The sequence below is a fragment of the Ptychodera flava genome, chromosome 15, assembly GCF_041260155.1.
Source record: "Ptychodera flava strain L36383 chromosome 15, AS_Pfla_20210202, whole genome shotgun sequence".
In the NCBI taxonomy this organism is placed as follows: domain Eukaryota; kingdom Metazoa; phylum Hemichordata; class Enteropneusta; family Ptychoderidae; genus Ptychodera; species Ptychodera flava.
In genome coordinates, this window is record NC_091942.1 from 31983922 (window position 1) to 32010365 (window position 26444).

A 26444-nucleotide genomic window follows, 5' to 3' on the forward strand; every position below is an offset into this window, starting at 1 on the left:
CAATTTTTTTCTTTGGGATGAAATATGCAGCATCATTCAACGGCAGCTGGCCATCATTGTGTCCAGAATAAAATGTGCTCTGATTAATATTGTCGGTGACCAGTTCACGACATATATGCACGAGCTATCACTCGTGCATATATGTCGTGAACTGGTCAAAATCTCGTGGTATACCACCGCTGGGTGTGCTTTATTGCTTAAATATTCAACAGTAGCGTATGATTTGTGTAATTATATATTTTGCTATTAATACAAATGTAATGGTATGTAGAGTATAATATGTAAGTTGTCAATATCACAATAGGGCTGAGCCCAGATGCTCCCTCAGAATAAGATTGGAAATGTAATTTCAATTTGGTTTAAACTCAGAATTCAAATAGGCCATGGTAAAGACAAAACCACATGCCCAAATATTTAAAAAAAATGTGTGTGCATTGATCCATGTGTATTTGTTCCAGTATCGCTATAATATAGCATCTACAGCATCCGTTTTCCATAGAACACCGACAATATTAGTCAGAGCACATTTTATTCTGGGTGTGATTTATTGCTATCATAACAGTATATTGAAATTCTGGCGTTGAACGTCATAAACGGAGTTTTGCTAAAGGTGAGAGCTTGTGCTTATGCCCACCGTGGTATATCGCCAAATATACCACAGTTCTTTTCACATCTTGACCAATCAGATCGCTGTATTTGGACCATCAATATACTGGTATGATATAATTTCAATTATTATTATAAGTACATTACATCACATATACTATCTATAATATTTAGAGAATATAATGTTGTTAAACTATCAGTATTCAAATACTAGTGTAACGAGAAAATTACACACTTGACATCTGTCGATGATTTCACTATTTCAAGTTGCTTTTTTATATAAATTAGCAATGTGTACAATATTTCACCACTGATTTTATATAACTTCGTGAAATGTGACTCACTGAAATGATGGGTCATGATGATTGGCAAATTTACAGCATAAGTGCTCTCATTCTTTACCGCAATTTCCAAGTTTGTAATTATCATTACCTTGGACTAAAAGAAAACTTGCAAGTATTACAGTATACTATCTCACAGAGTTGTTAAATAAGAAATCTTAATAATGTGAAACGGTGATCAAGGCCAAGGGACTGTCGTGTCGGTGCATTCTGGGATCTGTATATGTTCCATATATTGCGTAGTGTAACGTGTTCGAATGTTTACACCTTACCTCGTCAATGTCCATAGATTCTTCGTCGCTGTCACTGTTGCTACTGGTATTCCCCATGTTCGTCTAATCCGTATGTGATGTCGATATGATTTATTTTGTCCAAATTATGTGCTTTCGATGCAGAAATGCCAGCTAATGCTGCTACGTTAGGGTTTGTCCTACACGGAAGTCGCCATATTTGACGTTTGTTTGTTGCTAAGTTCAGTACTCCAAAGGCCACTCATCATGGCGAACCCAGCCGGTAAGTACCAGAAACTTGTTAAAATGTTTCACATTTAGTGCCTGCATGGGCCCGCTTAACAAATATTGTCTCATTGGACGGATGTAAGAATAAAAAATATTGTGTAAGGGATACTTTTTTTTAACAAAGTTTCATTCTTTGGCCGGGTGAAGCCAGAATGATTGCGTCGCTCAAACTCGTTCAATGCAAGTGTACGATCGGCATTTCCCATTTTCGTTTCTGTTGTCATGTAAAACAAATTTATGTTTCACCTTGTACAATCTCTTGTTCCCCAAGTTTCTGTTGAATATGTTTCATGGGGGGAACTTATTTGAAGAACTGGGCCTCGTGTCATGACAACGAAACTTTCCATTTTTAAATAATCCGCCCTGCAGATTAAAAAATTGTCACAGCTGTAGGCTCTGTACTTGGTCATCCTGTAGCAGATGTTCGAACTCAAAGAGAGTAGAGAACCACGCCTGGATTTCAATATTCTCCAATCCTCACAACTAAATTCTACTAAATCTGATGCATGCATGGAGGCGTCATCATCAAAGTACCGTACAAAATTTGCGCTTTCTCCTGTCTAGTCCGCAGTTGCCACCGACCAGTCAGAGTCATCTCTTGACGACCGCACGACGCTCTTCCCACTTGCCACGTTTCACGTCCTGGACGAGTGTGACTGTTTACATGTGTGTGACAGCACTCAGCGAATCAGTATGTGAAGTCGATTGGTATCTTGTGTAGATGCTGTCGTCACAGCCACATGTCAAGCTTGATGAAATGCATCCACAGTGGCTTTCATGATCGCCAACTTTAATCTCAAAGATTCTTCAACTTGTAGTTGTACATAAATTGCAATTTTAAGGAAAAATTTAGAGCTATTTAAGCCATAAGAGTGGTTGAGAAATGGAGGTGGCAACAAAACAAGACAAGGAGGAACCGCAACCAGTTGTAACATGTAGGTAAAGAAGTTTATTAAGCAAGATATAATTTTTTCAATATGCGTTCACCAAAGCGAAAATCACTCTATACAAGCCGATATTTCAGAGGTATGTACTAAGTATACAGTCATTGAAACAATTTGCTGTGCACATGGTGATAATTACCAAGGTTGGTTGTGGACCGTTTCCACAATCATGTGATTGAGGGACTGTGTGCTCTGATGTAGTTCCAGTACTTCATCAGGTCTTGAAAGGATATCTATGTAAAACTCTTAACAATTTTAGCATAGCACATGTCAAGGTAAAGCGGACACAAATATTTTGATACAAACTAAAGCAGGTTTCTTAGGGGTCTTCAGCTGGAAAGGTATCCCCATCGCCAACGATGCTGAAGTTATTTTCGTATTCGTTTTCGTATTCGTTTTCGTATTCGTATTCGTATTCGTATTGGAGTCACTGACAGAAATTGTTATTTTTAGTCCAGGTTTCAGGTATGAAACGTGCAATATACGATATTTAATGAGGTTTAAATATTGTGATAATTTGATTCGTAATTTCATCTGCTAAATTTGGTTAAATTTACATAAATTTGCATTTGTAGATTTTAAAGAATTTTGTTCACTTCATTTTATTTGAAAAAAAATACTTAAAATCGGTTGGGATCTGGTAAGGCAGCATCTTCGCTTGCCAATGTCTCTTGACCGGGCAGCTGGATGCACCCCGAAATCAGGTGGTCAGTGCCAAGTAATGGGACTCGTGAGAGCGGATGCAAAGGAGCTGCCCTGGACTGTACCATTGTTTTGCGGGGAGGGCAGATTTTTGTGAGGCGCTGCAAAACGGGTGACTGTTGAAAGCTATGATGAACGGGGACTTGTCTAGGACAACCATCTGAATAAAAAAAATGTGAAAATTGTTATATCCGGTCATCCTTTTGGACTCACTTTAGAATGATCATATCCATTTACAATTTGTATTTCAAGTATTTTACTTGATTTTGATATGGCTCTACGTAGACCTGAAATAAATTATAATAACAATACAATACAATACTTTACAAAACTCAGGGAGTGCGGTAAGGCAAAAATTACAAAATTGCAAGTTACGACTAAGTTGTACGTGCTGCTACAGGGGAGAAAGTAACATAAATCAATGACAATAGGTACTTTATCTTTCAGAGTAAAGATGTGAGCAATATTATACATAAAACCGGACCGACCGATAATTCATGTATTACATTCAATCAGGGCTCAAAGTAGTGACCATTTTCAGTCGCATAGGCGACCAAATTTTATGAGATTGCGACTGAATTTTTTTCAAGACATTTCTCCACTCCGTATACGTGATCAAATACAACATATAGGCTATTCGCTCAGTGTTCACGGAGCATTGTCCTGAAAGGCCACGACCCCAAAATACGCATTGAATAAGCATAGCCGTTGAGCGGAGTTACTCAAAGGTTTGAGCGCGTTCTCTCCTCTGCACAGCGCTGCCAATGTGTCTGCTGATGTTATCTTGAATGATCTGTCAAAATATCCCATGAATTTAATGATAAATTTTACTACAATCCAATCAAGTATCAGAAGCAGTTTTAGTGCTGTCACATCATTTCAATTGAACCAATCATAATCCCAGCATAAAATGTCATCAAAATATAGCTGACACGGGAAAACAAGCAACAAGTAACTGCAACATGTTTCATGCGTTCACGTGCGTAATGAATATTTGCGATGTGACCGGCTAGACCATTTCCGGAAATCATCCTTTGGAAAGCAGATCAAAGCATCGATTTCATCAAGCTTGGACTGGATTATCCTGTTTCATAAAGGTTTTTGTTTTCAGCTAGATCTAAATAGCAAGCAACTTTTTTGGAAATATCATGGCAAATCTGCCGGGTAGCGACTGCAATTATGTAGAACCATGGCGGTAGTAGAGAACAGACCATGGATGGGACTGTGGCGATGACCTTAATGACCCGAGCGAGTTCGATACACGCCGCAAGTACCGCGGCGATATCACAGCTAGGATTAAATGCGCATATACGTTTGAGTTTTGTTCTCTTGCCTACAAAATATCTATCGAAAGTTGATAGTTGCTGCATTTCTATTCAGAGTTTTTGTTGTAAAAAGTAGCTATCTACGGCTAGCGGCTTAATTGGTCCGCCAAAATAGTACTGCTGAAAGTTTTTGGAGTGACCTGCATGCAGAACAGAGTTGTAGAGCGGGGCAAACTGCGTAACACTAAAACTGGATCGCACAGTAACAAATGACGGAAACCAATCGAGCCAGTCGCGACAGCTACTAGACTAGCTGAAGTCTATTTATCATAGAATACAGGTATTTCTCGATATTTCGCGATACAAATTAATTTCCATGCATTCTGGTGTATCTTATCATAAAGCAAGTTGATCAACATGTTCTGGCAATGACAGTTGACGCAAACGCAAGGAAAGAAAAGAGATGGGCCGTACTGAAATAAAGACTCTGACAACAGCTCACACATTAATTTAATCTTTATTAGGGAAACAAATGTACCGATCGGGACATAGGCCTATGATACCATTTTATTCATCTCGTTTTCTTTTATGACGCTTTCCCACATCATATGAGATGATATTTTCTTTGCGACAGCAGTCTAAATATAGCATGTCATCGACTTAGGGGCATGCGATATAAACGTTGAGCCCTGCATTCACTGTCGTTATGACGATCACTTTCTCAGAGATATCAGTTTAAAACAAGAAAATTACCTTTTAAGTTTACAACTCGTCAAATTGGGCGGGTCAGCTAAATTTCCATTGTCGATACTAATGATGTCAACAGAATGTTTAAGTTGGTTGTTGTGATAAAGTTAATACGAAAACGAATACGAATACGAATACGAAAATGATGTTTGTTTAAAACTCTTTCCTCCAAAGACTACTACTGGCCCACAGGCGCTAATAGCTTGGTAGTCTTGATTTTCGGCTCGATCTATCGATCCCGTGGTCAGTATGCCCGCCACTGTAGCCTAGTGAGTATTTTGGTTACAATGGCGCGCATATCGACAATGGGATCGATAGATCGAACCGAAAATCGATCTATTCAGCAGACTACCCAGCTAAGGAGTGCCTGTGTACTGGCCGTTTGTTTTTAAAATCTCTCCTCTAATTATAGCAACGATATCTTTCAATCTAGGGCCTAAAAAGATTGGATCTTTTTCAACTTACATTCTCAAATATTGAAGTATTGATATATTGTCATATAAAAAGCACTTTAAGTTCTGTAAAGACAGAACTTTTATATAATACGTACGAAATTTGGACTAAAAATAAAAAATTTTGTCAGTGACTCCAATACGAATACGAATACGAATACGAAAACGAATACGAAAACGAATACGAAAATAACTTCAGCATCGTCCCCATCGCCAACCCTTCTGACTCCTTAGGTTACTAGTAATGAATGTTGAATGGTTTCAGTGTCCATGACTCTTTTACTATTGCTTTTAGTGCTCATTTCATTCATTTGTGTCAGGGCCTGACTATTGGACCCTTAAAATCCAACAATTTGCTATTCTACAGCTTTTGTTGAAACATTTGAAAATTATACCGTTTACATTTGAAATGGAAAATTTAATTTTTTCCTCTATAGACAGAAACACAAAATGATAACCAATTAGGATTATGACAGTTTCAAATTTAATTATATTTGCCCTGAAAAACTTGTTTCTAATTGTAATCACATTTTTTCACTGAGACTTTACTTGACCTGGTAATGCTGATGTTGATTATTAACCCTTTGAGCGCTGTAATTTTCTCCCGACAAAATTTTAGTGCAAAATTTTACCAAATTTTATGGATAATATGATAATTTTGTACCAAATGGATATCACATTTCATTTGCTACTGTTTTATCTCAAAATGTTGGCAAAATATGAGAAAAATTGAAAGAGGTTTATTTTATAAAGGGGACAAAAATAGACTTTGGTGCTCAAAGGGTTAATTATGAGAAGGAAACAAATTTTCAAATAACAATGATAGGAAATGAAGTTTTTTCGCGCACAGTATGAGCAAAGATTTGTAACTTTCATGGTAAGAGTTTACACCTTAATGTTTACCAAAGTTGTTTCTCTTGCTGAGGGATATGTCTGTCAAAAAGTGGTGCATCATTAGCTTGTCTCGCGTAGATTAAGTTCAATGCAAACTTTTCATCAAACATTGATGGGAACTCCTCCACAACTTAATCACAAATTGTAATATCCTGTTACTTGTCGATCTACAAGCAATGCTTAAAATTCACACATGATGGTACCTGTAGTGATGAGCCCATTGTTTAGTTTATTGCTTAGATAATGGCTCAACAGCGACACCCAAAGAATCCTTTTGGTGAAAGTGTACACCCAATTGAATCAATCAAGGTCGCTTTTGAGACACACCCACTTTTGCCTCTAACCCAGCTATTGTCAAGTAATTGCTCAGTCACAGCAAGGATATGAACAGAACCCGCCTTATGGCCAAGTCAAGTGATGCATGTCCAATACTTTTGCTGTGGCTTGTAAATTTCATGCTGAAACCCATAGCCTTTCTACTCCTTTGTTGAGTTTGAGAACAGTATGGCAACAGAACACAACCTCCTGAGTGGTACACCTGTAAATAGTAGTTTATAGGGCATTTATTTGTATTGTGGCTGTCCTTGAGTGGGATTGCATTGATTCACCAGTGAATCTACCTTGAGGTAATTGCCCTTCACAAAACCCTTTCTCACGGTAAATTCTGTGTAAGTACAGTATTTTCAACTTCCACGTAGATTGTGTACATGTACCTATCCTACAACATGAGGATTTAACTATGGCTCCGCGGTACAAGAAGGGCTACCACGCCATATCACACACATATCACACACCATATCACATTCATTCATGTAATTTGTTGACATTATCAATTGTAGTTATTACACAATATGAATATTGTTGCCATTTTTTACAGATCAGTTCAAGAAAATGAATAGATGTATTTCTTGTCCTTGATATATGGTAAAAGTGATTCAATGATGCAATTTTGCCATTTTCTCGTTTTAAATAATCACATATTTACAATTACTGTAAGTTGATGTTTTTCACTGACTGCAAAAGAAGTCTTCCCTTTTTAGAATCGAAGGAATATGTAGAGAAGGCAACTCCACTGAGACATCTCTGAATTTTTGATGAAACTATAATGTGAATCAGTCAGAATGTGCATTAAACAGGAATTTCCCCTTTAAAAGTCGAATTATCGTAAATCTATGCAAATGTAAAAAAGCCACGCTACTGATCAGATGTGCCGTGTTTGGTCCCAGAATCCCATAATTTTGCCGCGTTTCAGGCGTTCATTGTCACTGAATCTTGCATTATGATTTGTGTGAATATATAGCGACTAAACGTGAGTCGGAAATAAAGTGAATGAATGTTCCATTTTTTGTCAGAGAACACATATGTTTCAAAATGTGTTCCCTGTACGATCATTTGACCCCTCTTTGAATATTTAATAAGTGTCCATCAGATTATTCAAATTTGTCATATGGTCAAAGCGATGCGACGAGAATTCAAAAACTCCTGCCCAGTGTACGCAAATGGCTACGTCATCAGTTATCCCCCTATTGTGCACCCACGTTCCTGTAACTTCCCGTTTAAGCTTTCTAGTTTGGAATATTAATGGTAAGAATTTTGTTTGACAAAGATATGAAGAAAATAAGTGGCAATATGCAATGTTATTGTTATGGGTGGTGACAGGAGACAAAAATTTTCACTGGCCTTTTTTAAATGTTTGGGTACTGTAAACTTCAAGCAATAAATCTCAATACCGTTAGATACAGTATATGATTTAGATCTACAAATACATACTTCAACTGTGCATGTGATACTGTCTAACTCTTTATTATTGAAACCGCCCATAGAATGATGACTAGATGAGCATGGTACATGAAATATGAATAGGAAGGACCAGCAATACGTTGGTCCTAACCCCCATATCTCCAGATCGATCAAAGTCTGTGTCTTTGTGTATATTAGACAATGTTCTCCTCAAGTTGAATAAACAGAAGGATGGCTAATTTGATTTACAATAACTGATTTGTATCTCACAGTGTTGTGCAAGATTTTGTGTTGTCATGAACATAAGAATAGATTTGTCCATAAACTAAAATCTCCTAATGGAGAACCTGTCAGAGCCTTCCATGCAATAAATTCATTGGACTATCCACATACACAATATAATCAGATTGGTCAGATTTAACAATACTTTTTGAAAAGTATCCTTTGCTTATTTATCAATGGTTACAAAGAGTCGAATCTTACATCATATATGATTTACATAAATCCACAGACTTAACACTCTTCTGCAATACAGGCTCATGTTTGTTGATTTTTGAACTGAACCTTTTCCTCATGGTTCACTGCGTTTCCGATCTTTCACAATTAGCATTACAATAGTCCATTGCGTGTGGGTCAGCAGTTGTTGGTCAGCAGTTTTTCCCCTTTACAATTATGTTACTCACAGGCTTTTAGTGGTTTATCGTCAAAGTTAGAATGAGGGCAAGACTGTTAATTCAGCGAAATCATGCAAAGTGAGACTTGATTACTTTTGATGAGTATGTCAGACAATTCAGCTCTTGCAACCATGAGAAAGCTACAGAAACAAGACTAATGTATGGAGTGTACTGTTTTTTCTACTTTTACCCCATTTACACAAAGTTGCATTGCCACTATACTGATGTAACTTTTATGTCAGTGTTATAAAACCAATCTGAAAACTCAGGATTGACCTAGCATCAGACAAAATTGACTCTCTCAGGAGGGGGATGTAGGCTGACACAAAATCCGAGTCAGCCCAGATTTCAGTGTGTGGACTTGTAATGCCAGCACTGGTCCTAGATGATCGAAAAGTTTTGATCGTAAAGTTTACATTTACGGGACGTTTTCAATCCAGTCCTTATCATCCCATGTAGTCAGAACAAAGTTTTCCTACCAAGTTACACTCTTCAAACGAGACCATGTCGCCCAATAAGCTCAGTAAAGATATGTTGACGTTTTCTCCAGTGGTCAAAATAGTCAGTTGCAGTCATATTAGCCCTTCTTTGTGTGTAAGACACATAGGAAAAGCATAAACAGTACAAACATCGTGATGTTACAAAGCTCACCATTTTGAACACACAAAGGTCTGAGGTCACACAGAGCTGAAGATACAATGGCATATTTTTCATTTTGACACAGTCCTCAACTCACTGTGATTTTGATCATGTCTGAACAGAAACATAATTTAATCCTTTGGCTGGTGCTACATTTGGCCTATTTGGCCTGGCCAAATTTGCCTGTGTGAACCAGGTTTATGACTTGGTCAAATAATTTTTACCAAAAACATTGGAGTAGAAACATACTAGTATGAGACAACACGTTTTTGAAACACTTTACCTAAAATGTTGCACTACCATATGCAAACAATCTGCATTTGTTGCCAGACACTTGTAGGCAATGTCTGAGTAGTACTGTTAAATATTGTGAAAAGGTCTCCATATATTATAATACATGTGCCATATGTAGGCGTTATATGTCATGATAGTACCTAATTCAGTATACATGTATATTAACGGATTGAATCTGAAAGTAATCATTTAGGCACAACGTTGCAGATGGATTACAGTGATAAGGTCTTTTCTCAATAATTCAAATAAAGAAAAATGCCTTCTCAGATATTCCTAATGTGTACGGGATGGGCAGTTATTAAATCACCCTTTTTCCGCCAGATGCTAGTCAGTAAAAAGCAATATTAAGCCAAATCCACATGGATCTTCTTCCACTTGACTTGGTGTTATATAGTTAGTTTGTAAAGTCATATTTACAGTATCCCTGTTTTCAGGGCCTCTCAAGTTTTTGTGAAAATGTACCATATGGAACATGTTATGCTTCACTGGTTTTAACCAACTTGACCTGATGGTGAAATTTGAACTTGGCAGGATAAGGGTTTAATGTCTGTGGTCAAAAAGCGCTTAGTGCAACAAATGGAAGTTAAATTGGAATCAACAGACCTCTATCAAATCGGTGAAAGAACTGAGCTTTTGACATGACTTATGATTGAGAGCAAAGCTATTAGGTACTATCTGAATAATTGATTGTCAACTCTGGCTTTTACTTTTGCTCTTGGCCCTGTGACAATGTGCTAATTTTGTCATGAAAATGAAGATTTAACTCCCAAGCACTTAGCACCTGTTCTTGACAAGTCATGTTAAAACCTGTGATGCCTAGGTTGTGACTTCCTAGACCTGCAGTGCATTAACATTCTGTTCAAAGCTTCAGACAGTGAATATGATATTTTGAATCTGTACCAATTGCTCAATTGTTATTTATCAAATACTAAAATTTTTGAGACCTGAGATTGGGATTGGTTTTGTAAGGTGACAAGAAGATTGCAAAAGTATCATACACCATGTTCACACTAAGTAAAACAAGACGTTTTAGAGACACTATTTTGTGATTTGCAAACACAGAGGATTAGTTATTTTTAGTGTGCATGTGTCCACCCAGACAAAGTTGAAATCTTTGTTTTGGTGGTTTAGTTGGCGTAAGACACCCTTTCCAGTTCTAATCAAAATATGTAAATGGTCAAGCATAGAGCATTGCAAGATGGTGGGCATGAACAAAATGGTTATGGCTTGACTTTGGTTGAAGATGATTTCTTAAAGAAAGGCATCAAATTCTCCCTGCACCACTTTGTCTGTTGCTGTCTACAGTTTCCTTGTATCGGGATTTCAGCGACTTGATGTTCCAGTCGTATTGCTCAGCTGTCCAGTTGAGCCCCCACTTCATAGCCTAAAGTTTAACTTTTTTCATAAACATGGCTGCCCCTGCATGTTTCAGTTCAGTGTTCGTTGGATTCTTTCATTTGAGCAGACTAAATTCAGTAACATTACCTCTTCATCAGACCCATTGTTGCCCTGAGATGCATAAAGTCTGTGCAGACACCATAATGAAAGCAAAGTGCATTATATGTTCAAATATATGCAGCGTGAGGGCATTTAGAAAGTTCCTTAAGTGGCTCGGTCAAGCATGTTGCATATAGAGTAAGATCTGTACACCAGCTCAGGTCAGGCTAGCAACAGTTGAACACCATCTCAAATAGGAAAATTTCTGGGACCACTAAGAACTGTTCACACATAATTATTTTTTATGCAAGTATTTGACCTGAGATGTTTCAGAAACGTTTTATTGACCCTGTGTGAATATGATAATAGTCTTTTGGTTCTGTTGAAAGTGAAGTCTGCTGTACAGGTTTTCTGTCTAATAAGAAATAAAACATGCCTTTACACACATCAGATTACTAAAAGTTTATTCGGAAATGCATCATATATTACCAATGTTTGGTTTGTTTCTTCAAAAAGAGTAGTGATGGTGAACTTTGGCTGAACAACATTCCCACAATCATTGGCTGAACACAGTGATGTTCTAAAACCAGATTTGGTCCACTGTAGTCATTGAAGAGACAGTGACGATATCCAGGCATGCCACGTCACATGACCTCAAGGTCAAAAAAGGATGACAATGGTCAACTGGTTAACGAACAGTCGTAAAAGTGTTTGACCTTCATACATTTGAGAGCACTTTCTTTTTTAAGGCTTTCATCATGCAAGTGAGGCAAACATTGAAGTCCATCATGTTAAAGGTCATCACATCATCACTCAATGTACAAGCATACATTTATAAATGTTTAATACTTTGACCTTTCAGCCAATGCTCACAATAAATCAAAAGATTTTTGTATCAGTATACATGTAACTGGAACCCAATTTTACTAATATTTCTATAATTCATGAAAAAGGATAATTTGTGCTCCTTCCAGCGAAACGAGATGTTACACATTTGAACTCTTCAGGGGCAACAACTGTTTTTTGGACTAAACCAAATATGTTTTCAGAGATTTAAATGTGACATATTGAAATTATGATGAAACCTGCAATTTTGTATTTTGGGCAATTTTTGCTATTTTTGGTCAAGAAATTTGTTGCTCAAAAACTACTCATCTGAGAGCTTTGAATTTTGGTAGACATGTTCCTATGGATGGTCTTAACTGTCTTGATATGATATATACAAATTATGATGAAATCTTCAATTTTGTATTTAGCAGCTATTTATGCCATTTTTGATCCGGCTGTCCTGAAGTAAGCTTGTACCTTCGCCATCAACAGGTGTCACAAATACTTATTCTCTAGCTCTACCGGTACATAGCAAAGCAAAGACTGCTAGGTTGCTTGTCATAAATTTTTGTCATCCAAAACATACTCATCATAACATGGAAGGTTATCAATAATTTTATGAAATGAAAGCCTTTGTCTGCTGAATTATAGACCCTAGACTACTAACCATGTTTCGGAGTATGCTGTTGAAAACTGCAAACCAGTAGCTGGCAATACAAGGTTAAATCTGTGAATGTGGAATAAATAATTGTATGGTACTCAAAGGTGCTATGAAGTGGAGATACTAAAAGTCTATGAAATGGAAGAGCATATTACTCCACATTTTTGGCTACATCACTGCCTCCTGCAGCCAATGTGTAATTGTATTTACATATGTAAATACCAATAAGTGTTAAATGAATCAATTTGGACCCAATAAAGTGACCAAGTTGGAGATTTATGTGAGCTAGGTTGTCAACAGAAGGTGACATTGTGACGACACTGTTTTCCATACATGTATGTTCAAAGAGAATGGTTCTGCCTGAAATGTTCAAGATGTTTTATAATTTCCTCAGTGGTGTGAGCTGTACCTTGGAATGAGAGTGAACAGGCTAAGAAACTTTTTAAACATCTAGCAGGAACTCTCATGTACAGTGTATTTTTGCGATTTCTCAACCAAATGTTGGTGTTTTATTGCAGATTCAGCCAGCCTTGGCTTCAAGCTGTATGTGTTATGTGTGATGACTCTGAATGTAGCAGGTTATATTCTCCTGCTACGATACACAAGGACTGTAGATGGACCCATGTACATTTCCACCACCACAGTCGTCATGATTGAAGTTGCCAAACTTATATGCAGCCTCCTGATGCTAGTACGGGACAACAGGAGTATAGGTGCAATGATCAGGGACGTGTACAAAAATGTGTTTTGTAACCCAACTGACACTTTTAAGATGTGTATTCCATCTATCATTTATATGATACAGAATAATCTAGCATTTGTTGCCCTTTCCAATTTGGATGCCGGGACATATCAGGTAAGAATATGGAAATAATTTTGAAAATTATCCTGTTAGATAAAATTGAAGTAATAAAATAGGATTGACTTAGCTTTTCATAATCTGTATATTCTGCGTATCACAAAATGATTTTAAATAAATAAATAGCTCAGGTGGCCAACAATCCTGAGGTCAGCTTCCTGTATACACAACATGTAAAATATTCTATTTAGGATGCAGAGGGTGTCCTGAAATATGCAACTGTGGACTGAAATATATGCAACATTGAACATTGCAATGTTGTTGACAAAGTACCAGATTTCAACAAGTCAATTTCACCGGTCAAGTTACCAATGACCTTACTTTAGGTACAGTATCCTGTATGCTTCATGGATGTGGACTATGAAAGTTAACATAAAACAGCCACAATCTTTTACAACCTTAGGACATGTGCCTGTCTTCTCTAAGTATGGCTACAAAATGATGGTTATAGCCCTCAAAGCACCAAAAGGTCACATCACAAGCAGTATTTGGTTTCACATTACTATAACTGCTACCAGCGTCCTTCTCCATGCACCATGTAGCATGTAAATCATGAAAGTCTGACACGCACTGATTCATACAACCCGCATACAGTCAATGCTGTGAAGAAACATCTATATTTATAGCAGTAACAAACAAAAGGTTGACATAAAAAATCAGGAAAGACAAATTTAACTTTTTTTATGTACAGGGTTATACAAAGAGCCATGCTTTTTATGCTTCATTGATTACATACATTTTAACATCAGGTAGTGTGCTTGAAATAAAGTGTGTGTGCAAAGCCTGTTTTACCAAATTTAAAACTTTCTTTATTGCCTGATCACCAAGTATTTTTGTCATTTTAATACTTCAGTTATAAGTAAAAAGTTGATGAATATTCGCCAATATGATTATTTTATTTTACTGTTATATAGGTAGTCTTTTAGAAATTTTGCGAAGGATACCAACCTGTTTTGCTGTTAATTTATGGAAGTTGGTACTGTAATGCTTTTAATACCAATGCATTTGTCTTCTCACTGTTGACAGAAGATATAACATATCATATATGAACTGCAACTTAGAGATTCTTGATCCAGCAGTAGTTGTTGATCCTTTGTATGTTTTTGTAACATCTATTGATTGATAAAGTACAAATTACTCAACAGATAAACAATAAGTCTGCCACAACTCCATAAAAGCATATACAGTAGCAGCCAGACTTCCCACCTCTTTTGTCTATGTTGAAGGGACAAAGTCGGCCATTTTTTCAAGAATTTTTTTTGATACGAGATACTACTTATATCATTTGACATGTTGAAAGATACTGAATGAATGGGTGGTCGTGCATATATTTGACCCAGGTTTTGCACAAGGTAAAATGAAACCATTGCGAATGGTTTCAATGATCGTGTCTAAAATCAGGGTCGAACATATGCAGGGGCACCCATTCATTCAGTATCTTTCAACATGTCATACGATATAAGTAGTATCTCGTATCAAATAAAATTCATGAAAAATGGCTGACTTTGTCCCTTTAAATGTTAGCACACCAGTTTATTACAGCCTCAAATTGACAATCCAGTATTCATAGAATTGTGCCAAGGGCTCCAAATCTGTACAGCTGATTAGACCATTCTTGCAAGCCAGAGCTTTTCTCCCCTCCTCAAAGCCAAGCAAAAATCAAGGTCTAACAGAAATGAGTGTAGCTTTGCTGTTAAGAGGTCTGGAGATAGCCCTCTTTTGTGATATGTATTGTACAGAAAATAAGCATTAAAATGCAGATAGTCACAGTGTTTGTTCGTGTTTTCTATGGAATTGTTTGTAGAGGAATTACATGTAATCACTTTATTGTAAAGTTGTACAGTTGCAATCTTTTACCACCTTGTTTTGTATTTGTTCAATACAGTAGTTGTATGTCTGCTACTAAATTTGATGTTTTCTGACCATAACTGTATCCCATTTCATTAGGGACATAACCAATCTAATTTCTTTCGTTAATTTTTAATGACTACAGCACCAGAAATCATTTTAGTCACTTTATCGCATTTTGAACCAACAGGAACGTCTGCAGCTATTGCACAAAGGTTTTGATTTCTGTAGAGGCAAATAGTACAAGCCCATTTGTTTGCAATGTTTTACATAACTTTGTACATCTGTGTAACTTTTCTATTGGTGCTTCTACCTGAATACCGGTATATTCCCTTTAACCCATATAAAATGGGAGCTGAAAATCTCCCACGTACAGGGCTTTGCAGCTTACCTTCCCGTTTGGATGTCTGGTATGTGCACATTGTGTGCACAGAGCACATGGTGTTTGTATCTAACACAAACAACAGGATCTCTTTTCTGGGTCTGATTTCTCCTCAGATTACATTAGATAAATTACAGTATGTGGCTGTGTTTGTTTATCAAGTAGGCTGTTGATGTAATCGGTAGTGACTAAAATGTAAGGACAAGTGAATACACCATCTGTTTGTATGGTACCCTCTGGTTTGTGTAAGATCGAAAACCCATGCGTTCTGTGCACACAATTTGTGCATACCAGACATTGAAACGGGAAGGAAGCCTGCAAAGGGCTGTATTTAAAGGGCACTGTTTTTCATTATTAGTGAATTTCACAAATTTGTTCCATTTTATGAAAAGTTATTGCACCCAAAGGCTACAAGCAGTTTCTATTCAGAAAGAGTCAGTACATTTGACCTTGGCACAATTGAACTTGCCCAGCGTACTTTTGATGAAAACATCAAACAATCCTTCTGTAGCAATCATAAAGGACTTTGTGTCAAAAAAAAAGAGACAAGATGCATGTCTATGAGTTCTGTTCTCTTTTTCTGACTCGTCAGATATTTTTCTCCCCATAAAAGTAAAGCTACTTACAGGACTTGGCCAGATCAAACAGTGGTGTAACTCATGTGCATGGTGAACATATAATAAAACCCCTATCAAAACATTTTACCCAATATCAGTTTTGAAAAATGAATATTGCTTTCAATGCCACAGTATTCAAATCACTATATTGGACTGCTACCTTGTTGTAAATGCTCAATTGACAATCTAACCCCTGAAAATTCATTGAAATTGTTTTGAGTCCAATATGAAATTGATGTGATATTATTGTCCTGCCTTTCAGGTAACATACCAGTTAAAAATAGTCACCACAGCTTTATTTTCGGTGGCGTTACTGAGGAAAAACATAAGCTGGCTACAGTGGTTTGCCATACTGGTCTTGTTTTCTGGTGTAGCGTGTGTACAACTTCAACCAGGGGCTTTCTCACAAAAGTCTGATCCACACATGAACTTTGCTGTCGGACTGGCGGCGATATTAGCAGCTTGTCTCTGCTCAGGGTTTGCAGGTATGTTTATTTATACAGTTTGGTATTGTCATTGTCTTTTTTGTCTCTTAATTATGTTACTGGTAGTCTTTCTATCTCCCTTTCTATTATTAACCTGGTTACCTCAGGTCTATTTCAAAATATCCATCCGTTTAACATTGTGCTGAACTTGTCAGTATTCTGAGTGGCAGTCACTACATTGATAGTGAACTGTCTTGGTCTGCTACCACATACTATGTGATGACAACCATTGCCCCACCCTACCCACCTCTCTTCTGATATCTTTTGAGAACATTTAGATGAAAACATCAAAACTATCTCAATCTTTTTTCCCGACCATGAAATTTAACATTATGCCGCATCACTTGTACCATTTCCCAAGTCACTGAAACAGTTTCGGAATTTTTCAATATTTCCTTGAGTAAGCTGCATAATAACACACATATGATATGTAAATCTTTCCTAGGTCAAGTAGAACAACCCTGAATCAATGGCACATCTTAAAGGGAATGTCGACTTTAACCCCCCCCAAAAAAAAAAAAAAAAAAAAAAAAACCAAACCAACAACAAACAAACTAAGCAATATTGACAAGAACATTTTTCTCACAAAAACAGGTGTATATTTTGAGAAGGTCCTGAAAGGCTCAGATACATCACTGTGGATAAGAAATGTTCAGATGTACCTGTTCGGAATCGTAAGTGGTCTGGTAGGCGTATACACCAAGGATTACGGCAAAGTTATGGAAAACGGATTCTTCTATGGCTACACGCCATACGTGTGGGCTATTGTGGGTAAGCGACACACCAATATATATCATTACATCCTCTTAGAGTTGGGTAGAAGATGTGATGACATTTTTCTGAAACATCCAGTCTTGTTTGAAATCTTTTCAAAAGGTATCAGGCATTAAAACTGTATGTTAGTGTTATGAAATATTGTACTTAACATCACATCAGCTTTACTGGTTCAGCAATAGTATGGTTTGATCATAACCCTGCCAGGAAGGGCCTAGGCTAGGCATACATACATGTAAACTCAGGACAGTGTTGACATAAAACTTGAATTTTTCATCACATGTATTTTTAAAATTATCAGCAAGGCCTGGACGGACTGCATCTTTCTATCTTGATATATATAATAGTTTCAGTTTTTTTCTCATTAATGTGTAGATGTATGTCAATGTGTATCATTGACAGTGTAGTTTGAATAATTGCAAAATAATAAATGTGTAATGCATGTTATTGTGTGTCAGACCTTCAACCCAAAAGACATCAGATACTTGAAACACATGCATGGCTATCAAACTCATAATGTGTGACCCCCTCTCCTCTCTTCTCCTTGATCAAAAGTTCAGGGGGTACAAATATCTGATGATAAAATTAAAATTTTAACTTCGCCTAAATCTCTTAAATTGCCAAAGAGGTTGCTGGAAGTTTAATTAAACTGCTGACATGTGTTTGAACAGCTAATATTTCAAAATAACATTTGGATGGTGCTTGAGAATCAGGCAAATACACAGATTGCATGGCATAACCATGGCATAGAGTCACTAGCAGTGCAAATTTACATATGATAATCAAAATAGTCATTTAGATATGAACTCCTTCCCAAAAACACAACGAGTTTTGCTTTTCACTGGCATGTTTTTTTATCATCGACAGCTGCTACATGACAAAGACTGAGTTGGCAACTTATTTATCTTAAAATTTTATATGTTTCATGAAAGCAGAAATTGCCACGACAACAATTATAGTTATTTCTGCATTAACTGTTTTTATAACCATATGTTTATCACTATGAACATATTGTTACATATTATGCCATGAATAATTGGCATATATTTGTTCAGTGTAAGATGTCAGATAAAAAGAATGTAAATATTCTTCTAGTGCAATAAAATCAAACAATATTAGCCTTATTATTCCAACTTTATAGCTCATGTAATGTAGACTGCTATTCCAGCTTTTAACTCAAGTCGTGAGCTTAAAACATGTTTCATATAAACTACATATACAGAAATTAGGCCCATGAGATTTATTCGTATTTTTTTAGTACAAGTGAATTTGTCTTCACTCAATAAACCATTGTCATCAGTCACTTGTCAACCTCCATATATTTCTTTCAAACTGCTGGTGAGAAATTGTTCATATTTGGTGTACTGGTCCTTAGGGATAACCTGACTCAGATTTGTTCAAATGATGATGAAGTTTGTAAATTTTGCTGGCCAATTGTCTTATTTTCTTTCAAACATCTTTGATACCTCTAGTCTGATAGGTTTCATATTTGATTCACAGATTTTTATTCATATTTTCCAAAATTAGAATAAAATTGCCGAATGGAAGTACAAGTTTGAGTGTTTCCTCCTTTTTCTCAACAAAATTTCTGTCTAAAACCACTTTGCCATTAGCCTGTAAATTTGGTTTGTAGGTTCCTCAGAATGAGAGAATATATTATCTGTTAAGGAATATCTTACGTTTTCTGCTGTTATGATGAAGGCAGGAGATAGACAAGAGATTGAATTTGAAAACATTGTGCATAGTGTAAGATACAATAAAAGCAATGTTAATGGTAATGTAGATATGGTGTAATATTAACGCCAGAGATGATGAAGATTTCCGTAACCTGGTTTGCTTGATAAGATGTCGGACATAGTGTGCCAATCAAACATTTCACCATGAGTGGTTATGATTATCAACGTTGGTACATTGAAATCCAGAACCATTTGCCAAAATTACGACAGACATAAAAAGTATACAGGATCATCGGACCTTTCAAACCAGTCTGATAAGACCATGTTGCCTACTCACTGATGGCTATTGCTCCAATTTCATCAAAGACTGCACAGGTCAGTTTTAAAGAGACTGCCATGAAACGTAATGAGAAAGTACTGGTATCAGTTTCAGCTTGACAGCAATACAGGATTGATGAGTCTAAATGACCATGTGTGACATTCATGCCATCAGTTTATCAGTCTCTTCTTTCATTCAAGTATCACAGCTTGTAGATGCAGAAAAGATCATGGATAAACCAATCCATTTACTGACCTTGCTTTGCATTCTGATCATGATTCTAAACTTTCCAAACATCACTGAAAAAAAGATAACTTTGATGTATGAAAAAATGTAAACCCCATAGCTTGTCAGTAGTTTAATTTAAAAAACACAAATATGTGTATACATGCATATGTTGACTGTTAGAGGTAGAGTTCAGTTTGCACAGAAGGAGAGAAAAAAATTAATTATCATAAATGCCCTGATGTCTCCCAGGAATATAATACCATGAAACCTACACTGGGGAATTTTGGCATATAATCCTCTTTTTATGAATGTTTATGTATATTACATGAACAGTTTTCAGCTTTTCTCAGTGGTTAATGTTTTTTACATTTTTTTTGTTTAAGAGAGACCACAAAAGCATGCATATTGACATATGAATGGATAAATGCAAACACTCCTTCATTACAATACAATGTACATATAAATAAAGTGCCCTTTCAAAAGCTGTGTGGCAGCTCAGATGACCTTTACACTGGGAAATTAACAAATTCAATATATGCACTGACAGTTTTTGAAAGTCTTTCATTTTATATGTTAATGTTTCAACCATACTGTTAAGTACATAGTTCTGCTCAAAATGTCAAATAATCAGCAAAACTTTGGACTGCAATGTATGAGTCTCCATTCAGTTGTTTTAATTTTTCATACTCCTAATATTTCTGGTATATGTAGGAGTTTCAACATGACATGGCCAGCAATACTTGAAAAACACAAGTATGGTACAAAATTTAGCACGATGGGTACATGTATGAACATGTAAGAAATCAATTGTCCACAATTTAAAATAGTAGTGTTTTTATAAACGACAAAGGCAGAACACAGGAAACGACATGAACCATTTTTATGACAACAGTGAATTCACTGGCACCATATTTTTTGTGCCGCAGTTAGATTTATTCCAATCTGTTCACCTGTGTAAGTTGGTTAAAACCAGTGAGGTGTAACATGTCCCATATGGTGTATTTTAACAAAGACTTCATTCAACGTAATAAGACCCACCGAACATTTTATTAGCTCCGCTGTCAGCGACGTGGAGCTTATCAAATAGGTTGATTTTCCGTCGTCGTCGCCCATTGTCGTCCGTCAAGAAAATTGCCTTCTCCTCTGAAACCACAAGTCCAATTGCTTTGAAATTTTTTATGCAGTTCACTTGGGGTGACCTCACTTAAGTTTATTCAAATCGTGGTGAAATTTGCATATTTGTATTTTTGGGGCATTTTTTGGTGTTTTTGGTAAAAAAGTCTTCTTCTCTGAAACCGCTTGTCCGATTGCTTTGAAATGTGATATGCAGTTTACTTAGGGTGACTTCAGTCAGATTTGTTCAAATCGTGGTGAAATTTGCATATTTGTATTTTTAAGGCAATTTTTGTCATTTTGGTAAAAATATCTTTAAAAATCTTCTTCTTCAAAACTACAAATCAGATAGCTTTGATATTTGGTACATATGTCCCTAGGGATGATCTATTTCAGATTTGTTCAAATTGTGCAGAAATATGCAAATTTGCATTTTTAAGGCAATTTTTGCCATTTTTAGTCAAAAAATGTATTTCTCAAAAAGTACTGGTCTGATAGTTTTGAAATTTGGTATACAGGTTTCTATAGATGCACTAAGTAATATATATTGAATTTCTGATGAAATCTGTAATTTTGTATTTTTGGGGCAATTTTTGCCATTTTTGGTCAAAAAATGTGAATTTCCAAAACTACTCATCTGATAGCTTTGAAATTTGGTATACAGGTTCCTACAGATGAACTAAACAATATTTACTGAAATTATGATGAAATCTGCAATTTTGTATTTTTGGGGCAATTTTTGCCATTTTTGGTCAAAAAATGTGTATTTCCAAAACTACTCATCTAATAGCTTTCTTAATTGATATACAGGTTCCTACAGATCACCTTAATAATATTTATTGAAATTATGATGAAATCTGCAATTTTGAATTTTTGGGGCAATTTTTGGTCAAAAAATGTGTTTCTCAAAAAGTACTGGTCTGATAGCTTTGAAATTTGGTATACTGCTTTTTACAGATGAGCTAAGTAATATATATTTAATTTCTCATGAAATCTGTAGTTTTGTTTTTTTTGGGCAATTTTAGCCATTTTTGGTCAAAAAATGTATTTCCAAGACTACTCATCTGATAGCTTTGCAATTTGGTATACAGGTTCCTACAGATCACCTTAATGATATTTATTGAAATTATGATGAAATCTGCAATTTTGTATTTTTTTGGGCAATTTTTAGCTCCGCTGTCAGCGACGCGGAGCTTATCAAATAGGTTGATTTTCCGTCGTCGTCCGTCGTCGTCGTCGTCCGTCGTCGTCCGTCAACAATTGCCTTCTCCTCTGAAACCGCAAGTCCAATTGCTTTGAAATTTTATATGCAGTTCACTTAAGGTGACCTCACTTCAGTTTGTTCAAATCGTGGTGAAATTTGCATATTTGTATTTTTGGGGCATTTTTTGGTGTTTTTGGTAAAAAATCTCCTTCTCTGAAACCGCTTGTCCGATTGCTTTGAAATTTGATATGCAGTTTGCTTAGGGTGACTTCAGTCAGATTTCTTCAAATCGTGGCGAAATTTGCATATTTGTATTTTTAAGGCAATTTTTGTCATTTCTGGTAAAAAAATCTTTAAAAATCTTCTTCTTCAAAACTGCCAGTCAGATAGCTTTGATATTTGGTACATAGGTCCCTAGGGATGATCTATATCAGATTTGTTCAAATTGTGCAGAAATATGCAAATTTGCATTTTTAAGGCAATTTTTGCCATTTTTTGTCAAAAATTTATTTCTCAAAAGTACTGGTCTGATAGTTTTGAAATTTGGTATACAGGTTTCTATCGATGAACTAAGTAATATGTATTGAATTTCTGATGAAATCTGTAATTTTGTATTTTAAGGGCAATTTTTGCCATTTTTGGTCAAAAAATGTGTATTTCCAAAACTACTCATCCGATAGCTTTGAAATTTGGTATACAGGTTTCCTACAGATTAACTATATGATAGTTATTGAAATTATGATGAAATCTACAATTTTGTAATTTTGGGGCAATTTTTACCAGTTTTGGTCAAAAAATGTGTATTTCCAAAACTACTCATCCGATAGCTTTGAAATTTGGTGTACAGGTTCCTACAGATAAACTAAATGATAATTATTGAAATTATGATGAAATCTGCAATTTTGTAATTTTGGGGCAATTTTTGCCATTTTTGGTCAAAAATGTGTTTCTCAAAAAGTACTGGTCTGATAGCTTTGAAATTGGTATACAGGTTTCTACAGATGAGCTAAGTAATATATATTGAATTTCTGATGAAATCTGTAATTTTGTATTTTTGGGGCAATTTTTGCCATTTTTGGTCAAAAATGTGTATATTCAAAACTACTCATCTGATAGCTTTGAAATTTGGTATCAGGTTTCCATAGATGAACTTAATGATATTTATTGAAATAATGATGAAATCTGCAATTTTGAATTTTTGGGGCAATTCTTCCTATTTTTGGTCAAAAATGCGTTTCAAAAAAGTACTAATGAACTAAATTTGATCTTTTGAAATTATGATGAAATCTGCAATTTTTACTTTTGGGGCAATTGTTGCCATTTTTGGTCAAAAAATTTATTCTCAAAAACTACTCATCAGATAGCTTTGTTGACATGCTCTTTGGGATGATCCTATGTGATACATTCAAAGTATGATGAAATCTTCAATTGCGTATTTTTGCAGCTTATTTTAGCCACTTTTTTCTGGCCACTGCATCGAGCTATCAAAGATTTCCACCCTTCTTCATCAACATGTGTCAAAAATAGTTATTCTCTACATAAACACAGCGGAGCTATATCGGCCGCTAGGTCGCTTGTTTCCATTTTTGGTCAAAAATGTGTTTCTCAAAAAGTACTGGTCTAACAGCTTTGAAATTTGGTATACAGGTTTCTATAGATGAAGTAAATTTGATCTTTTGAAATTATGATGAAATCTGCAATTTTTATTTTTGGGGGCAATTGTTGCCATTTTTGGTCAGAAAATTTTGTTCTCAAAAAAACTACTCATCAGAAAGCTTTGGTTGACATGTTCTTAGGGATGATCCGTTGTGATATATTCAAAGTATGATGAAATCTTCAATTGTGTATTTTTTGCAGCTATTTTTGCCACTTTTTTCTGGCCACTGCATTAAGCTAGCAAAGATTTCCACCTCCTTCATCAACATGTGTCAAAAATAGTTATTCTCTATAAAACAAAGTGGAGCTATATCGGCCGCTAGGTCGCTTGTAACAAGTTGGTGAAAATACAAAGTCTTTCGCTCAAAACCACTTTTTACTGTCTGTGATTTTGCCAGTGACAGACCTGGCATTAAAGGGTTTAATTGCTAGGGTAAGAGGATTCCTCAGCTGTTAAAACCATTTGCTTTAGGTAACATCTAGCACTGTAGTGTATCCCACTTCATATTACTATACTGATACAATGACGTTGAATGTCATTGCAAGAGTATACCCTGCATTATGTCAAATAACATAGTCACTGACCAAAGTTCACTACACTGTGGTTTTGCAAACATCACTTTATTAGGATTCCAAGAAATAGACTCAGTCCAACTCCAACTATTGAAGTCATCAGGAAGAAGCAGGAGTACAGCAATTGACACAGTGTCACACACTCATTTTATTGTTATCAAACCAGGAATTATCACTACTGTGTTAAACTCAGAAGCAGTGTCTATCTGACTGAAATAGTAATTCTATTATTGATTACCTGTGTTTACAATTTTATAAGCAAGCCATGAGAAAATCTAGTCGTAAGGTGCAGGACCAATATCGTGTGTATGCAGCTCTTGAACAGCGTGTACCCCTGTGGATTGAATTTGGAGCTGTCAGGCTAGGTTGAAGGACTGTATTGTGGAAGTTATTGACTATAGAGACTACAGAATGCCAAAGCCATTTCTATGTAACTACTTTGACAATCATGTAGGGATAAGACCTGATGGGGTGTGGGAACTCTGGTCACCCTACACTTTCACCTCCCGTTCAGCCGTTTGCTGCTGTGGAACCCATTTGATGTATTAAATCCTGTCTTTGTTTGTGTTTCAGCCGCTGGCAGCATTGGAGGACTGTACACGTCAGTGGTGGTCAAGTATACAGATAACATCATCAAGGGGTTCTCCACTGCAATTTCAATTATTCTCTCATCCATCGGATCTTTTTATTTGTTCGGCAAAAACATAAGTCTTCTGTTCTGTCTGGGATCGCTACTTGTCATGGTTGCCATCTTCCTCTATGGAATGCCGAGGAAGGTAGCTCCAAAACCATCAGAATCATCTGCAACTACAAAACCTGTGTAGCCATTTACCATGTATTTAAAACTCTTATAGTTTTGGCCATTTAGTTGCTCAAGCCTTTTAACGCTGACTTCTTTTTTAACAATATGAATTTTAATTTTTTTCACCTCCTGCTTATTCTTTACGGGAGGTAAAAACGGTTGACTTTGTTGACATTGTGGTTAACATTATCAGTTTCTTTGCAAAGTACAGTTGTCAAAATGCTTGTTTTTTAGCTCACATTTGGTTTTACCAATGTGAGTTTATCGTATAGGCTGAAGTCGATGGCGTCTGTATGTATGTGTGTATGTATGTATTTATGTATGTATGTATGTACAGTATGTCCGTCAACATCAAAAACACGCAAACCGCTGCACGTTTCAGCTTGGTATTTGGTGTGTTGATGCATCCTGGGCTATAGATGGGATTTAGTTCAAATGAAGTCTGCATTGCCAAAATTATGCAAATGAGCTTACAAAATGGGAAAATGGTTAAGAATTAATAACTCAAGAACCGCTTTTTTGATTGCTTTAAAAATTTGTGTGCAAGTACCTTAGGTGAACCTTATACAGTTTTATGAATATTGTGCAGATATCCTTAATTTTGTATTTTTGCTGAATTTTTTGTGGTTTTTCTCATTTTCAGTAAAAATTCTTCTTCTCTGAAACTGCCAGCCCAATCGCTCTCAAATTTGGGTTGTCTCTTTGCAAGGGTGTTACTCTTCTAATTTGTTGAAATTATGACAAAATTGGGAAAATTACTATTTTTGTGCAATTTTTCATTTTTGGTCAAAAAATCTTAGACAGTATTTCCTTTTTAAAACCACTGGACAGACAGCTTTCATATCTGGTACACAGACGTACAGAGATGACAATAGTTAGATATGTGGAAATTGTCCTGAAATATAAAAAATTGTATTTTTAAAACAATATTGTCATTTTTGGTCAAGAAAACTTTATCGCAAAATTACTTGTTTGATAGCTTTGTAATTTGGTATAAAGTCCCTTGTTTTATAGCTTTGTAATTTGGTACAAAGTCCCGAAAGATGTTATTAGATAAATTTTCTGCTCAAAGTGTTTGGAAACCCCAAAATTTGTATATTTTAGGTACTTTTCTCAGTTTGTGACCTTAAATGACCTACACCAACCCAGGATATGTTGTGAGACAA

General features: G+C 36.0%; 3 protein-coding genes across 6 annotated transcripts in view; 2 read left to right on the top strand and 1 right to left on the bottom strand.

The window, feature by feature from the left end:
* Window positions 1–1394, bottom strand: part of LOC139151893 (zinc finger ZZ-type and EF-hand domain-containing protein 1-like) — a 107337-nt gene extending 105943 nt beyond the window's left edge. For both annotated transcript variants that reach the window (XM_070724929.1, XM_070724928.1), the window contains exon 1: window positions 1220–1394. In XM_070724929.1, coding sequence (XP_070581030.1) covers window positions 1220–1276 — 57 coding nt within the window. In that variant the 5' untranslated portion in view covers window positions 1277–1394. The remainder of the gene's footprint in view (window positions 1–1219) is intronic.
* The window catches only part of LOC139151902 (probable endonuclease 4), a 577101-nt gene that overhangs the window by 457811 nt on the left and 92846 nt on the right, over window positions 1–26444 (top strand). The gene's annotated exons all lie outside the window — the stretch shown is intronic.
* Window positions 1274–25511, top strand: LOC139151894 (CMP-sialic acid transporter-like). Of its 3 annotated transcripts, XM_070724930.1 has the most exons (6): window positions 1443–1460; window positions 2030–2400; window positions 13261–13598; window positions 16711–16933; window positions 17528–17704; window positions 25050–25511. In XM_070724930.1, the coding sequence occupies exons 2-6, from the start codon at window positions 2349–2351 to the stop codon at window positions 25298–25300; spliced, it is 1041 nt and encodes a 346-aa protein (XP_070581031.1). In that variant the 5' UTR covers window positions 1443–1460; window positions 2030–2348; the 3' UTR covers window positions 25301–25511. The 3 variants fall into 3 exon arrangements, with proteins under 3 accessions (XP_070581033.1, XP_070581031.1, XP_070581032.1); XM_070724932.1 differs by lacking the exon at window positions 2030–2400 and having other exon boundaries at window positions 1274–1460; XM_070724931.1 differs by lacking the exons at window positions 1443–1460; window positions 2030–2400 and adding an exon at window positions 2428–2491.